Below are 17593 nucleotides of genomic sequence, written 5' to 3'. Positions count from 1 at the left end.
CTCCTGAAGCAGTTTTCAATTTGACAGCACGAACTCTACCATCTGTTCCTGTGTGAGTTGAGATGACCCTTGCAAGTGGCCAGGCTGCTATATTCGAATCCTTGATGAGTACAACTGATCCCAATTCCACATTGGGTTGCGGGGTTCCCCACTTGGGGTGATGCTGTAGCGTAGTTAGATAATCCTGGTGCCAGCGCTTCCAGAACCCTTGGTATAGTGCTTGAACTTCCTGCCAGAAGTCCAGTCGATTTTCCTGTATGTAGCTCATGTCGCCTTCGGGAATTGTTGTGAATGATCTGCCTGTCAACAGGTGTGCTGGAGACAGATATGTGACGTCGGTGTCCGGTGTATAGTACAGTGGTCTTGAGTTTACCACTGCACCTATTTGTGCTAATAGGGTGTGCATCTGTTCAAACGTTAGAATAGTGTTGCCAATAACGCGGCGCTGGTGAAGCTTGACTGATCATACGGAAGACTCCAACTTTCCTCCCCAGTGAGGTGCGTACGGTGGAATAAAGACTCATTTAATGCCTTTATCTGCCAATGACTGCTAGACTCGATCCTTATGCTGTGAAGATGCCAGGAGTTGTTGCATCTCGTCCAATGCTCGCCTTGCTCCGACAAAGTTCCTGCCATTATCACTGTAGATTTGTGCACATTTTCCTCGAAGCGACATGAATCTTCTCAGAGCTGCCAGAAATGTTTCCGTGCTGAGATCAGTGGCTAGATCCAGGTGTAGTGCCGAGGTGACGAGGCACACGAAGAGGCATATATATCCCTTTGACTTCTTAGCGTTGCGACCCTTTCGATCCTTGAGAGTAATTGGTCCAGCGTAATCACATCCAGATTTGACAAAGGGAAGTGATTGTATGATTCTGATACTTGGCAAGTCGGACATGAGTTGATGCGTAGTATGGTGTCTTTGACGAAAGCATCTGATACAGTTGTGGGTGACCTTTCTTATCAGGTTGCGTGCTCCAATTATCCAATATCGTTGGCGAACTATTACAAACAGTGCAGATGTGCCTGGGCGTAAGTTTACCCAGTGCTCGTGTTCCAGGATTAGCTTCGTAATGTGGTGTGCCTTAGGAAGTAATATCGGGTGTTTGACTTCTTCTGGTAATTGGGACTTCCTCAAACGGCCTCCAACTCGTAGCAGACCATCCTGTCCAATGTACGGGGTTAGCTTGAATAACTGCGACCTGTTTCGCAGTGGTTGATCCTTTTGTATAAGCCTTCTGTCATCTCCAAAGCACGCCTGTGCGTTCCGCAGGCATACTACTTGTGCTGCCTTGATTTCTTCAAAAGACAGTATCGTGGATTCGGCTCGTTTTCGCGGCTCTTTCAGTCTTTGAATAAAACGTAAAACATAGCCCACGGTATGTACCAGCCTTTGCCAGGATGAGGCGCGGTGGACTAGTTCGTCAAATTCTGATAATGAATTGTGCATCTCCTTCAGAGTGAGCTGTGGTCTTCAATTCGTCTTGTCCGTTCCACCAGAGGTGAAATTCCATGAGCTGAGTAGCCGTCATTCCACTCGATGCACAATCAAATGCTTTCATCTTCGGTGGTGGGTATGATAACCAGGTTAATACAATTGTTGAATCACACCATGCGTAAACTTGTATATCCTTGTTTCGTAAACCATCCTTGAGTGATCGTACCAGGCGACTTAGCAGCAATGCTCCACACAGCTCCAGACGTGGTAGTGATTGTTATTTCAGTGGTGCTACCCTAGTTTTGGCAGCCATCAATGAAACCGAATATGTTCCGTCTTCATGTCGAAACCTACAGTAAACAGCAGCAGCATATGCCTTGGTTGATGCGTCGGAAAAGGCGTGTAGTTCAATCGAGTCCTCCCTGTTGGGAACAAATCGTGATACTCTCAGCTTTTTTAGCGTGTCGAGATCTGCTCTGCACTTGAGCCATGGTTCGGCAATGTTTGGTGGAAGCTTCGTATTCCAGCCCAGGTCCAATAGCCATAACTGTTGAAACATGATTTGAAATTGAACCACAATCGGCGATAATAAGCAAAGAGGGTCAAAGATACGCGCATCTGATAGGATTTGCCTTTTAGTACAATTCGGATTTGAAGTCAAGCATGTCTTGTACATCAGCTGATCGTCGATTGAATTCCACTAAATTCCAAGTACCTTTACTGTTTCTTCTTCTCGTTCGGACACCCACTTGTCGAGTTCCAATTTGGCGTGTGACATAAGTTCTAATAACTCATTCCTAATAGCTATTAGCTCATTCTCGTTGATCGATCCAGTAAGTAAATCGTGCATAGTGCTTAAGAGGCGCTGATGGATGCTCTCGCCAAACAATACCTTGATAGTTTTGATGATCGGGGCTTATCCAAATTTGGCGAAACATTTTGACTATATCTGCGGAGAATACGTATCTATACATTCTGAAGCGTAGGCATACGGAAAAGAGATTGCGTTGAATACTAGACCCAATGTGTAATACGTCATTTAGTGCAACTCCGTTGGCGTCCTTAAATGACCCGTGGAATGCGACCCAAAGTTTTCCCCCAACTATAGGATGATGCGGCAAATAGAAGAAATTGCCTGAATCGAAGCTTGGCGTTCTGATTTCGTGCATATGGCCAAGACTGATGTATTCCTGCATAAACTTGATGTACTTTTCTCGTAAATCCTGATTGCGCTGTAGTCGTCTTTCTACAACCATGAAGCGGGATTGCGCTCCCTGGAACGTGTCTGCAAATTTCGGGTTTGCTATTTTGAAAGGTAGCTCGACTATATACCTTCCAGCGTCATCCCTTTTGTGAGTTTCGAGGAAATGTTTTTCCACCTTGTCTTCGTCGGGATCCTTGTGTGCGTAGCAGCTTACTTCTTCTATCTCCCAAAATCGTTGTAGTGTAGTGTCAATGTTGCATGTGGAGAATAGAGTTGTAGTTGTTGGAGACTGATTAACTCCAACCGATGTGATGACCCATCCAAATATTGAAGATATGGCAATAAGATTGCCCATGTTGTCGTGCATCTTTTGGCCGGTTAGGGTGGCCTAAACGTAGTCGCTCCCCAATAAAATATCTGTCGGGGCCACTGATGCGAAGGTGGTATCCGCCATCAGGAATCCATTGAACACATTGAGTGATGATGGATCGACATTGTGTCTCTGCAGCGAAGATGTGATTTTACTTAGAACGTGTGCGGTAACCTTTAGATCTTGCCATCCCCGATGCTTTGTCGTTGACTGAGTTCAAAATCCTCACAGCGTGTATCCAGGAACTTGAAAAAATCCTTGGTTGTTGGTGATTTTAGATCGCGGCTGTCCTCGATCCATTTGCGACGTGTTTCTGCATCCATTTTTTGCAAAATTAGAAAAATGATTCAGCAATCACGTGTGTTTTCCCCGATTGCGTCCAATGCACGAACTATTTCGTTTGCTCCATCAGTCACTTTCCTTAGCACTGATACATCAGTCTTTGTTGTTTCCGGTAGCTTTGTGAACTGTTCCAATAATGAAAACACAATATGGCGTGGTCTGTCGTACCTTTCGTTTAAACGCGACACTGCTGTTTCATATGCGCTGTCAGTAATTGGCAAATGTGCAATTAGATTCGCTGCTTCATCGGTCAATAGTGATTTCAAATAGTGGAACTTCTGTGTATCTGATAGTTGTCGCTTCTTATGGATAGTGCTTATATAGATATCCCAAAATGCCGGCCATTCCTTGTAGTCTCCCGAAAAACGTTTGATTTGAATTTTCGGTAGTTCATTATGCGTTGCTACCGCGTTCATTGCGTCATTCTGTGAAATAGGTGTCCTTGCTGCTTCAGAAACAGCCATTCGTTCTAGCATCTGTTGTTGTTGTTGTAGTAACCGGAAAAGTGCATCTCCATTACCCGGCATTGATTCATTGCTTTGAGTGCTTGTTTGTGGCTCCAGTGAGCGCTTTCCTGAGATAAGTAACTCCCTTGCTCTCAGGTACCTTCCTTCGTACTCCTCGTAGTCGTTGGCTGGATCTACGTACCCATCGACCGCATCGTGAAGCGATATCCTGTCGCCAATCTTCTCGAAGTCGCTCCATGCCAAATTCAGTCGATCCAACAAGACATCGATTCCATCCTTCATTGTTTTGCAGGTAAACGCTCAGCTAAGGACATGATCCTCGTGATCGTACCCTTCAGTCTGCGGCGGCCTACAACCAGCAACTTGTATTCCTCCATTTAAGGCAATATTCCGTGTAGTGGTGAATTATTCCTCCAGTCAATCCGGCTCGAAGGACCAAATGTTACTATGGTCAGAAATGAAACTGCTTCTCAGTGGACTGTATATGACTTCCGTGTTTATTGATTGACGGTTAAGAAATAACTGAACAAACTAAATGCGACGCAGCGCATTGATGCCTTAGGTATATATACATGGATTTATGTGTGGGAAAGGGAAATTATCAAGTACATAAGAAAATGGCGACGCGTCGATCAGCGTTGCCATGGTTATTTGTATATAGAATTTCTTACAATATGCTTAAGGGGAAATGCGATTCATGTTGCCTAAATCTCAGCAGCATGAATAGATACAAAGTTGCCCAAATGCATTCCGTTCCTCAACACAAATATATAAAATAATTTTTGGCTGCACTTTATCTATTTTATTGGCATATATTTACAATATCGAGAACGAGGGGTAGGGGGCGACAGTGATTTTGGAATAATTTATGCGTCTTAATTTTGTCCACAGGCAATTGTTCATTTATATTAGAAATATTTTAATGAAATTTATATAAAACTTTATTATTCACTTTAGCTCTACTATTTTGAAGTACGTATGCGCCAAGAATTGAAAGGAGGCTGCAAGTTACTTATCAGAGCCAATCCATTTTATGAGCTGAATCCAGCTCTTAGCCTGCTTACCGATGTTACAGAAAACCCGACTTGGATGAGTTGTGTGTGGGGGCGGTTCTCATGTGGAGAGAAAGTCGTCTGACGTGCCGGAAGAAGTTCGGGAGTCGTTCCTATGGTTTGATGATGGCAGCAATTTTACGAAGACTTTCGATTGGAAGCCTGCACCTGATCGCTTACTATTGTCGTTTGAAGGGTTTCAGTCAACCACAAAACCCACTAGGTGCATCGACCTTTTTTCAATCGCCCGCCTGTATGATCCAATTTGACTTATCGGTCCTATCATTACGAAGACAAAGAAGCTTTTGTCGAATCTTTCAGAAGCTGTCCTGGGATCTAAGTCTTCCTCAAGCTCTTCACTCCGATTGGTGATTGAGATTCATGGATTTTGTGACGCCAGCATCGAAGCCTATGGTGCTTGCGTTTATATCGTATCCAAGGGTGCAGGGTCTGAGCGTCATTTACTCTGCTCACATTCCCGAGTCGCACCTCAAAAAACAGTTACGGTGCCGAAACTGGAGTTATCTGAAGCAGAATTGCTGGCTCGGCTTATGTTGGAAGTAGTGGAAGTTGAAGGCCTACGCAAGAAACTATTTTTTCTGGCGCTCGATTTAATGTTTTTGTCGCCAATCGGGTTTCTACAATCCATTAGTTGATTAGGACGATGGAATGGCGGTATAATCCTACGTCTTTGACCCATCAGCGGGTTTTCGCTTAAGTGTACAAGGTCTCACAGCGAGTTCGCCACAAGAGTGTCACTGCTAGCGACATCAAGTCAATAATGCTACTATGAATGGGAGTAGGCTAAAGAGCCTACTCCTCTATTCGGGGAGTAGGCTAAAGATCTCCCCGAATGTGGGGGAGATCTCGTCATCCAGCATACCTGCCTCATCCTTTCCGTTTTTGGACAAGTTCTGTCTGTTAAGTGTGGACGGTTGTTATAGTTGACATAGTTGATTTTGATAGTAGTAATCCAATTATATTGCCTAGAAGCCATCCATTCATTCTGGCTATAATTGTCGATTTTCATGAGCGGAATCTACACACAGGGACTCGTGCTCTCTTAACTATAATTCGATCACAATACTGACCAATTCGGGGGAGGAAAACGGTGACGAATGCATTGCACAAATGTATCCGATGCTTCCGCACTACACTTCGGTAGCTGGAACTCATTATGGCTGATCTTCCGGAGTAAAGAGCCAGCAGTCACCAGGTGCTATTTTGGCTCTGTCAACATGTTGACTTTCGTTCCAACAAAAAGCATTTTGCGGGATTCCAACAATATACCTTGTTTCCCACAAGGTTTACTTCTGTGTTTTCATTTGAAGCAAAAAGCTTTTGAAGCGCAACATAATATTACTGAGGTTATTACATGCTCCATCAATTTTTACATGTGACTTGTTTTGTCAGTTTAAAAGTTGTGATTTTGACACGAAATACAAAAAGCCTCCGGGTCAACCGAAAAAGCGTGAATATTGGAGGCAATACACATTGATGACCTGTGTCAAGCCGTTCAAGAATTGTCAGAATCATTAAGTGTCGGTCAGTGATGGCTTATCAACGTTGAGCAAACGTCTAAAGGGGCTTTTAAATTATTCAAATATAAATTATTCAAGAAATCAGAAATTATTCTAAAGCAAGGAAATTGGGTGCCATACGAGTTGAAGCCGAGGGACCTTGGACGGCGATTTGGCATGTGCAAAAAATTGCTTCAATGGCATAAAAGGAAACGATTTTTGCATTGTATTGTATTTTGCATTGTACTGGTTATTGAAATCCGTTACGATAATCCAAAAAGAAAAAAATCATGGAGACCACCCGCACATGCCTCCACGACGTCAGCATAGCCGAATATTCATGGTTCCAAGCTCAAGCTCTGTATTTAATGGGACGAGCTAGATTTAATAGGACTATGAGCCGCTTAAACCAAACGAAACGATTACTGGAGACCTCTATCGTCTACAATTAATGCGGTTGAGCCGAGCACTAAAGAAAAAAATCCACAATACGTAAATAGACACTTTAAAGTGATTCTGCATCATGATAACTCTTGTCCAAATGTTGCAAAGCGGGTGAAAACATAGTTAGAAACTCTAAGATGGGTAGTTTCCATCCGACATAGCCCCTTCTGACTATCATCTATCAGATCGATGACGGACGGTTTGGCTGAGCAGCACTTCACATCTTACGAAGATACCAAGGGGAATGGATTCCTTGGTACCTTGGCGGGGTCCATATGCAACCAGAAAGATAGGAAAATTTTGTGACTAATGATGGACAATGTTTTGAATAATACACATTGTATCGCTTTTCTTAATAAATTCTCAAAAACCGAAAAACAAACTTTCAAATTAATTCAAACTCCCAAATTTGGAGTTTGTGTTTGATGCCATTACCCGCTGAGTTAGCCTCCATTATTGATGCAGTGGATATCGAGCTGTCCAGGACGAAATGCGATCCTCTATGCGACACCAAGTGTTTAAAGTGTTGATCAGTTTATTATTATATATATGATATCGTATTTAGTTGGCCGATCCTTATGAAAGTTTCTCCATCAAATAAGTTTTCTAATAAAAATTTTGAAAACACTCCCAATCCTCTTTAAAAAAGCAAGGCTGTGCCATTTCCGATCGTTCAGTTACATGGCAGCTAGTATATAATATATTGGAGATGGTTGATTCAGTAGGTGATTCTGATCAAGAAAATAAATACTTTATAGGGTTGGAGAAGTCTCCTTTACTGCGTTGCACACTTTTGACCCAAATTATAAGACCTCCTGCAAGGGTATAACAAGGAAGGAAAGCTAACTTTGCACGCCATTTAACGGTGCAGTTATGTGCTGAACCCGGATTGCATTTAAGAAAACCAGAGTAGATCTTACGACTCAAACTTATACCCAAAATGATGATTTGCACCAATCCTATTTTTCTTAATTTCTTTTCCTCTTTTCTAAACTTCCTAGCATTTCAATAGAAACGCAAAATGGTACCTACGATCAAAAAATGCATACACTTCATTAAGAAGCACAACAAAGAAACACCATATCTTTGGAACAAAATCAGTCACATTGTAAGCTCAGTTTAGGCATAATAGTACCAAATAAACAAAAGCAAAAAAACTAATTTGACTACATTTAGCATGTTTTCTTATCTTTTGATCAGCTTTAAATTTTATTGTTAGTATTATTTACTTGTACTAATATACATAATATAATAATAATATACCAATACATGATATAAATCATGAATTTTTATTGTTTAAACTTGACGAGTCAGGCAGCAGCCAAGGCATTTATCACCAAAATATAAAAAGTATAGTTTGTCTTATCTTTTTTATCTCATCGCTATTGTTGGTCGCAAGCTGACTTTTCTCGGCCGCTCGTCTTCAACTTCTTACCTCTAGCATTAAGCTGGCGAGCTTTCGCTCAGACTGTTGTCTAAAGCGGGTACTCTCGCCTCTTATCTCATTGCATAAGCATCATAAATCTGATCTTTTCGTCTAGCTACATTTTATATGCACGCAAAATAAACAATATAACGTTTTAAGGATACATAATTTTGTGTTAATATTTCGAACGCTATTAAAAAATCTCAATGTCCAAACAATTGGTGACCCCGACGTGATATAATTAATAAAATTAACAATTTCATGAATATAAAATAGAACTAGTGCGAAGTGCTCCTTCAGGTCCAGGTTGGAAGGTCAAAATGCCTCGAGCTCGAACATAATCCCTACTTGGGAGTCGATGGCTGAATTTTTGGAGCAGCGATGCAGGACTCTGGACGCTATGGATGTGGCCACTGGCCATGACCGCCTACTCATATGGGCACTCATATGGGAAGACGTAGAGTCGTAAATAATAGTAGATCGTCCTATATCATCATTAATTCACCTTCCCCTGCCTGTATATTATGTGGTGTGTCTGCACATAGTGCCTGCATGCCCCAGATTTCTGTTAAACCCTCTGAAAGCCGCTTTAGCGAGGCTAGGCGACTCGGTCTATGTCGGAAATGTCTCCAAACTGGCCATCATTAGTTAGTGCCTCGCAGCTAATTGTCGCAGTTGTGGGTAGAGGCATTACAGCCTACTGCATTTTTTGGAAATACAGTCATGCAGCAGCCAGCCTTCGGTTGTTCCGTCCATTCACGGCTAATGGACTAATTGTCCAAGGTCACAGCGACGAGCTTTACTGGCTACAGCGAACATTCTCGTTCGAAGACGCGCTGAAGTTTCTGTTCCTTGCCGAGCTCTATTGTATTCAGGATCGCAAGTGCATGTGATTACTTCCAGACTGGCAAGTCAGCTACAGCTTTGTAGACGCAAATCTTACATGGCAGTGACTGGAATTGGCATCACTGGCTTCGCGACATACGGATTCTCTGTCGATGTGCTCCTACGGTCCCGGTGCTCCGAATATTCGGCCGTTGTCAACGCTGTCATCGCCCTCAACATCACGGATTCTAGCCTAATCTCAGCTTGGATGTCTCCAGTTGGAGTATTCCGGCCAACCCAACATTACTTGATCCGGCTCGAGTCAGGAGCCTTCTCTGTGAGGCTTCCGTTGAATGCAGTTGCTAGCATAATTTTACTCCCACTCTCCTCCTTAAAAGAAAGCTTTGCTATCATCCTCAATTGAAGGATCAGTATGCTGCGTTTATAAAAGAGTATTTTGAGTTGGGGCATACGTCTTCAGTCCCGGCTAGTACAAAACTTCCTACCGCACCTCTGTCATTTGAAGGAGGACACTTAAACAACTAAGATCGGGGTTATTTTTGATGGTTATTTTTGATCTGCTGCCACCATGGGTATTCGTTGCCATGATGACATGTTAATGTCTGACGTGTATACTGTCAGCAGTCTCAATTTCTCAAGCGTACCGACATTCTGCGTCGCGATTTTTATATTGATGATCTTATTTCCAGAGGTGGCTTTACAGATGAAACTGTCAACATAATGCAGCAAACATCAAGGATCCTCGCCAAGGGCAAATTTCGTTTGAGAAAACGGTGCTCTAACTTTTCTGAAGTGCTGTCTGGCCGGAAGAACATTGGGAGTCGTTCCTTAGATTTGATGTTGGCAGCAATTTCACGAAGACTCTGAACCTCGCTTGGGATACTGTGACTTGTCGCTTGTTATTTTCGTTTGAAGGGCTTCAATAAGAAACCCACTAGTACGTATTTCCAAGTACGCTATTTCGTTTACAGCACTGCAGCGGGTATTCGCTTATGTGCACAAGTTCTAACAGCGAGTTTGCCACAAACTCTCGGGTGTCAATGCTAGCGACATCAAGTCTGAAACCCAACTATTACACAGTGTTACAAAAAAAAAACAAAACTGAATGAACTTTTGAAGTGACATAGTAGGAATTGTTTATTGGGTCGAGTATATCACAAAACCATGTATGAAATATTTTTAACACCCTAAAAATTTTGATTAATGTTAAAAAACCGTTTTTCGGGACTTTTTTTCGCTTAAAAATTCTTGAACGTGTTTTTTTAAACCGATTTCAAATTCGTCGCTGTTTTTCAATAGTTAAATGTTGGAGTTTTTGAATAAAATTATATCTTAGATTTTGTTATACAAAAAGGACAAAATTTTTACAGCCGAAACTGAAATTTTCGCCTTTTATTCGTGTTTTTCGGATTTTGACGCCAGTTTTTCGGTACAACTTACAAAAATTCTATCATTTATGCCACATATCAATGTTGTCTCATTAATTCTGAATAAAACGAGATAAATTATATCAAAAAATTATGAAAATGGGTGAAGTTATAACGATTTTCCCAAAAAAAGTCAATTCAACCTAGCGAGCGCTCCGTTTATTCAGTAAGTTGTACCGAAAAACTAGCGTTAAAATACGAAAAACACGAATATAAGGCGAAAATTTCAGTTTCAGGTGTAAAAATGTTGTCCTTTTTGTTTAACAAAATCTAAGGTATATTTTTTTTTTCAAAAGCTTTAAGATTTGACTATTGAAAAACACCGGAAATTTTAAAATCGAAACGCGTTCAGGAATTTTTAAGCGCTAAAAAGTCCCGAAAACGGTTTTTTAACCATAAATCAAGATTTTTAGGGTGTTACAAATATTTCATATATGGTTTTGTGATAAACTCGACCCAATAAACAATTCCTACTATGTCACTTCAAAAGTTCAGAATCACTGTTGCACTGTGTTATTGGCATAAAGGCTCTTTAGATTAGAAGAGGATCTCGTCATCCAGCGGTATATTTTATTATAAGCCAGATTATGTAAGTTTAAATTTTGTTTGCGACCAAAGCAAAATATTTTGTTATAGGTAAAAACGAGCTAAAGGAACTGCTTCAACCCTTCATAAGCGATGAGAAACAACTCAGTTCTTGGAGATGGAGTATCTCGAGTGGCGGTGATTAGAACCAAATCTGGAACCCCCAAGCGCCAATTGCCTATTGCCCCTTGAATGAGGCAATAGGGATGAAATTGTAGGACAGGTCTCAACTGGGGGTAGAATGTCGGGTGAGGAAGCAGCCACTGCATTGATTTGGCACTAAAACATAATAAGTTTAGTTTATCTTACCCTTATTGATATTGTCGCTATTGTGCAATGTGCGGGAGTGTGCGGGCTGTTGTTAATTGCAAGATCTTCTGCAAGGTCCAGAGGATATAAATTGGGGACGCATGGATGAGAGTGAAGGGCGTGTACTTCTTGTGATCTTAGACTAAGTTGATGGATGAGGTGGTTCTTTTCACGTATCCATACCACACATCATCAAAATATATTCAAGTCCACTAGCTAGAAAATTAATAAAGAAACCCGGATGATTGTACTACAGAATCAAATCCAAAAGAAAACAAAAGAAACAAATCCCCTTAAATGCAATCAGGTTCAGTAGAGAGCGTATGACTCTGATCAGTTGTAGGGTAATATATGTTCATTATACCCTATTCTTAACCCACCCGACCTTGGCGAGATCTGCGACGTTTGGTTCGGCCCATATCACAATCCTTTGCGATACTAATTGTGGTTCCAGTATGGCTATTTGAAGTTTCGGTGGCGGATGTGTAATGGCTTTAAGCCTTCATGAAGTTTCAAATAAAATAAAATTTGTAGTAAACTTAATTTATTTTACCATATTATGAATTTACTATTTAGCTATTGCAATATATCCTTAACATCTACTACAGATAATTTCATTAGCATTCATATTCATAGTATTTATATATATGCATAAGAGGGGTATTTATTAATATTGGATTAAATTAAATTAATTAGTTTTAATTACATTTTAAATAAGAATTTGAAAATTGCGATTGCATCAATACGAGCTATTCAAGATGCCTTACGAAAATTTACTGTGTTATCATAAATAGGTTACAATTTCTTTCAGTGGTATTCACTTACCGAAGTTTGCCGCCGACCTCAAGATAATTTATGAAAAAAAATTTTTTATAAAAAACAAAAAAGGAAAGCTAACTTCGGGCGGAGCCGAAATTGATATACCCTTGCAGTTCAGTCGCAGTCCGCTAGGTGGCGCCACGCATCTTATATTATTAGATATATAGCGGATCGTATATAGTCGGCCGATCCTTATGAAATTTGCATATCGAATTATTTTGCCCAAAAAGTAATCTGTACCAAGTCCCATCTTTCTTACTTAAAAAACACCAAAGTTATGCCAATTTTGATCGTTCTATGACAGCTATAGGATATAGTCGGCCGATCCTTATGTTTTTACATAAAATTTGTACATAAGATATTTTGGTCAAATATAACATGTGTGGAAAGTCCCAACCCTCTATCTTAAAAAACAACGAAGTTATAGCATTTCCAATCAATCAGTTATATGGCAACTATAGGATATAGTCGGCCGATCCTTATGAAATTCAACAAATCAGATTTTTTTCCAAAATAGAATCTGTACCAAGTCCCATCTTTCTAACTTAAAACCTTATATTTTGCCCATCTTTCGATCAAAGTGGTGTGTTATCGGATCTTCTTAAGGTTAAGCCCGTATATTCGCCAGGCCCTGATGGAGTACCAGGCTGTGTTCTGAAGTACTGCGCCGAGGCACTGTGCAAACCGCTTGTTAAACTCTTTAATCTATTGCTGGAAACTTCGATCTTTCCCCTTATGTGGAAGGAATCCTTCATTATTCCGCTGCATAAAAAAGGGAAAAAATCCGACGCTGCTAATTATAGAGGCATCTCTAAATTGTCAGCAATTCCAAAGCTTTTTGAAAAACTTATCACTCCACATTTGCAACACCTATGTAGTTCAATAATAACTCCGTGCCAGCATGGCTTCATGAAGCGCCGCTCCACCACTACCAACTTATTGGAGCTAACATCTTTTATCACGGATGGCTTCCGGAATGGCTTACAAACAGACGTCATATACACTGACTTCAGTAAAGCATTTGACTCTGTTAACCATTCGCTTCTTATAAGTAAACTCAGTCTTTTGGGATTCCCAACTGATCTTATGTGGATTTCGAGCTACTTATCAGGGAGAACCCAACGTGTTTTCTTTAAAGATGTTACCTCGCGTTTAGTCCGCGCCACATCGGGGGTGCCCCAAGGAAGCCATCTTGGACCCCTACTTTTTACTCTGTTTATTAACGACTTGCCCCTTGCCTTAACTAATTCACTTGTACTTATGTACGCTGATGACGTTAAGCTATGCCTTCTGTATAAATTCATTAGCGCCCAGTCTAGACTTCAATCCGATTTGGATAAACTTCAAAATTGGTGTTTAGCAAATAACCTAAAGCTTAATGGATCGAAATGAAAACTTATGTCTTTTTACCGATCTAGTCCTCACCAGGCTATGTTCTTTCTCTATGGGAACGCCTTAGAACGATTAACTCAGGTAAACGATCTAGGTGTCCTATTAGATTTGAAACTTAAATTTACCGACCATGTATCTACCATGGTTAATAAAGCTATGGGTGTGCTTGGTTTTATTAAAAGATGGTCAACAAAATTTAATGACCCGTACATAACTAAAACGTTATATACATCACTGGTCCGTCCGATTCTGGAGTATGGATCGTGTGTCTGGAGTCCTCAATATGGAGTACACCAAGATCACATTGAATCTGTACAAAAAAACTTCCTTACTTTTGCTCTTAGGGGACTTAATTGGGATGCAAATCTTTACCTCCCCTCTTATCATAGTAGACTTTTACTAATCAACTTACCATCATTAACAAATCGTAGAACGATGCTGGGTGTCATGTTTCTATATAATCTTATTTATGGAAATATAGACAGCCAGCATTTACTAACACGCTTAAATTTTAACATTCCTAGTAGAAGGACCAGAAACTTTCGTCCTCTACTCCTCAGCCATTGTAGTTCGACATATGCCCAACACGATCCGTTCAGGGTATTATGTTCGGACTATGGTCTCTACCACATCTTGTCACTTTGCTCTACTAACAATCTTAAATCGCTTATATTTACCGCCTTATCTGTGCAACACTCTTCCTCGTAATATCTTTCTCCTAATCCTCGCTTATCTATCTCGGATCTATTCCCGCGATTCGAGCCGTACGTCACGCGGCAGCGTCCCTCGGTCGGTTGGACGGGAGGTGGGCTGTACGTATGCAGTGGGAACCGCGCAAAAATAAAAAACACCAAAGTTATGCTAATTCCGATCGTTCTATGACAGCTATAGGATATAGTCGGCCGATCCTTATGAAATTTTGTACACAAGATATTTTGGTCAAATATAATATGTGCATAAAGTCCCAACCCTCTAACTTAAAAAACACCAAAGTTATGGCATTTCCGATCAATCAGTTATATGGCAGCTATAGGATATAGTCGACCGATCCCGGCCGTTCCGACTTACATACTTCCTGCAAGGAAAAAAAGGATGTGTGCAAAATTTCAACTCGATAGCTCCAAAACTGAGAGACTAGTTTGCGTAGAAACCGACAGACAGACAGACAGACGAACCTACGGACAGACGGAAATGCTCATATCGACTCAGGAGGTGATCCTGATCAAGAATATATATCCTTTATAGGGTCGGAGATGTCTCCTTCACTGCGTTGCACACTTTTGACCCTCTGCAAGGCTATAAAAAGGCACTGCATTTAATGTAAAACATAACAGGCAAAACTCACTAAAAACAAATTAATAGATCCCGATAATTCCACAAATTACACTTTATTTTTTAAAGAATTTTAAAATTTTTATAAATTTCGGCTTCACATTTCCATGCAAATCTAACTATGCTAGCAGAAAAAGCTTTCACATAAGTGATGCTGCACTCTTATCTCGATATGCAAAATCAATAGATAAGAAGGTGACCGTTCGCTGCCTGCCCTATTGGCATTACTTTGGTGTTTTAAGTTAGGAAGTTGAGGTTTTCCACAGAGGTTTTTATACGCTTGCAGAGGGTATTATGATTTTGGTCAAAAGTGTGCAACGAAGTGAAGGAGACATCTCCGACCCTATAAAGTATATATATTCTTGATCAGGATCACCTCCTGAGTCGATATAAGCATGTCAGGAGTCGATATAAGCATGTCCGTTTGATCGTCTGTCTGTCTGTCTGTCTGTATCTATGCAAAATAAGCTCTCAGATCGGTCGACCATATCTTTTAGTTGCCATATAACTGATTGATCGGAAATGCCATAACTTTTGTGTGTTTTAAGTTAGAGGGTTGGGACTTTCACATAATATAATATATATATATAAATATTTTATGTACAAAATTTCATAAGGATCGGCCGACTATATCCTATAGCTGTCATAGAAAGATGGGACTTGATGCAGATTCTATTTTGCCATATTAACCTTAACTTCAAGGGTATATCAACTTCGGCTCCGCTCGAAATTAGCTTTCCTTGTTATTAGAAAATTCTTTCGATGGTGAAATTCTGATTAGGATCGGCCAACTATATACGATCCGATAATAATTTAAGCTGCTACCTAACTGCAAGGGTATCTTGTTTTTATTTACAAAATTGCATAATGATTGGTCGACTATATCCTATAGCTGTGATATAACTGAATGATTGGAAGTGGCTTAACTTTGTTTTTTTTTTAAGCTAAATGGATGAGACTTTCTACCGATATAATTTCAACCTTATCCGACATTCAAAATTTTATAAGGATCGGCCGACTATATCTTATTGCTGCCATGTAACGATGGGAAATGGTACAAACTTGTTATTTTTAAATATGCTTGGGCAGTTTCCAACATTCTTATTAGAAAATTGATTTGATGGTAAAATTCTCATAAGGATCGGTCAACTACATACGATCCGATATTTATATATAACATATAATAATATAAGCTGTTACCTATCTGCAAGGGTAAACCAACTTCAGCTCCGCCCGAAGTTAGCTTTAATTTCTAGTTTCTATTATTTTTTGCGTAGTAATTAATTTCTGTATGTATTTTTTTCTGTATGTATTAATAAATTACAGAATACAGTTAAACTTAACTTGTATTTATAGGACATCGAACATTGCTATTATCACGGAACAGTCAAGGATTATCCGGGAGCAAGTGCAGCATTTCATACATGTAACGGTGTCAGCGGAGTCATACATATTGGAAATGAAACTTTTGTTATTCATCCATTTTATGGCGGGGATCTTTCGGTAAGCATATACAGATTTATAAAATGATTAAAGTGGTGAAAATGTACAATATCCGCAGCTCACAAAAGACCAAACAAGTCACTTCATACCACGGTGTCGTTTTTAACATACCACAGTTATTGTTCACAGTATTTTTAGTGGGCTTGTTAGATCTTGTCGCAATTGCTTTTGCTGGAATTTCCCAAAAGTTGGAAACCATATGACCAAACAGGTTTTAGTACGGATTTGTCCGTCAGGACTCGGTAATCAAGACAAACGCCAGTGCGTCATGTGAGTTTTTATCGAGATTTTCTCCCAAGAACGAAACTTCTTTGCGGGGACTGTGGTATTGTTTACTTTTAACGGGGAAAATTCTGCATTTTTGTTTATAGACTTCTATTTGACAACCGTATACCTTAAAAAGATAAAGGGCTTATTTAATAGTTGATTTTATGCGGCTGAGTACGGTTGCGTCGTCTGAATAGGTTGAAAGTCTGAGTTTATTTAATTATTTATTTCTCTTTCGCCATTAATTATTTTAATCTTACATGGCTACTATACAATCTAACTTACATACTACTTAAGAAATGCCTAACCAATAAGACCGTAAACGCTTGTTTATCTGAGCCCCACTTAGTTCGGAGGCTATGCGGCAATGTATTAAAAAATGATAATGCTCTATCAATAGGCTCGTTCAAAAGGTAATTGGCCCTACGACAAGCAATCCGAAAGGGAGCAAACGAGCAAAGATCCCTCTGGGGCACATTGAGGTTTATAAGCCCCAATAACATTGGGCAATCAATGCTGCTTAATACTATGTTATTGATGAAAGTTAAAGCTGCCACAGTGCGTCGATCCTCAAGTGTACATATGTGGAGGAGAAGGCACCGGCTATGGTATGAGGGTAGGGGATCCACAAACCTTAAAGGGAGAAGTGAAAATTTAAAAACTTTTTTCTGCAACCGCTCAACTCTATTGGAACTTATTTTATTTGCGGGGCTCCAAATAATAGAGGCATATTCCAGCCTCGACCGGACGAATGCGGCGTAAACACTAAGCTTCGCGTACGAGCTCTTGAATTGGTCTGTGTGCCGCTTTACAAAACCCAACATGGCATACGCCTTAGGCATTATAAAAT

General features: G+C 40.2%; 1 protein-coding gene across 4 annotated transcripts in view; it reads left to right on the top strand.

Moving 5' to 3' along the window:
• The window catches only part of LOC6495749 (disintegrin and metalloproteinase domain-containing protein 12), a 573836-nt gene that overhangs the window by 362618 nt on the left and 193625 nt on the right, over positions 1-17593 (top strand). For all 4 annotated transcript variants that reach the window (XM_044717324.1, XM_044717323.1, XM_044717322.1 and 1 more), the window contains one exon: positions 16330-16476. In XM_044717324.1, coding sequence (XP_044573259.1) covers positions 16330-16476 — 147 coding nt within the window. The remainder of the gene's footprint in view (positions 1-16329; positions 16477-17593) is intronic.

The sequence above is a fragment of the Drosophila ananassae genome, chromosome XR (genome assembly GCF_017639315.1).
Source record: "Drosophila ananassae strain 14024-0371.13 chromosome XR, ASM1763931v2, whole genome shotgun sequence".
NCBI classification, from domain to species: Eukaryota; Metazoa; Arthropoda; class Insecta; order Diptera; family Drosophilidae; genus Drosophila; species Drosophila ananassae.
This window is presented reverse-complemented; position numbering and strand designations above follow the sequence as displayed.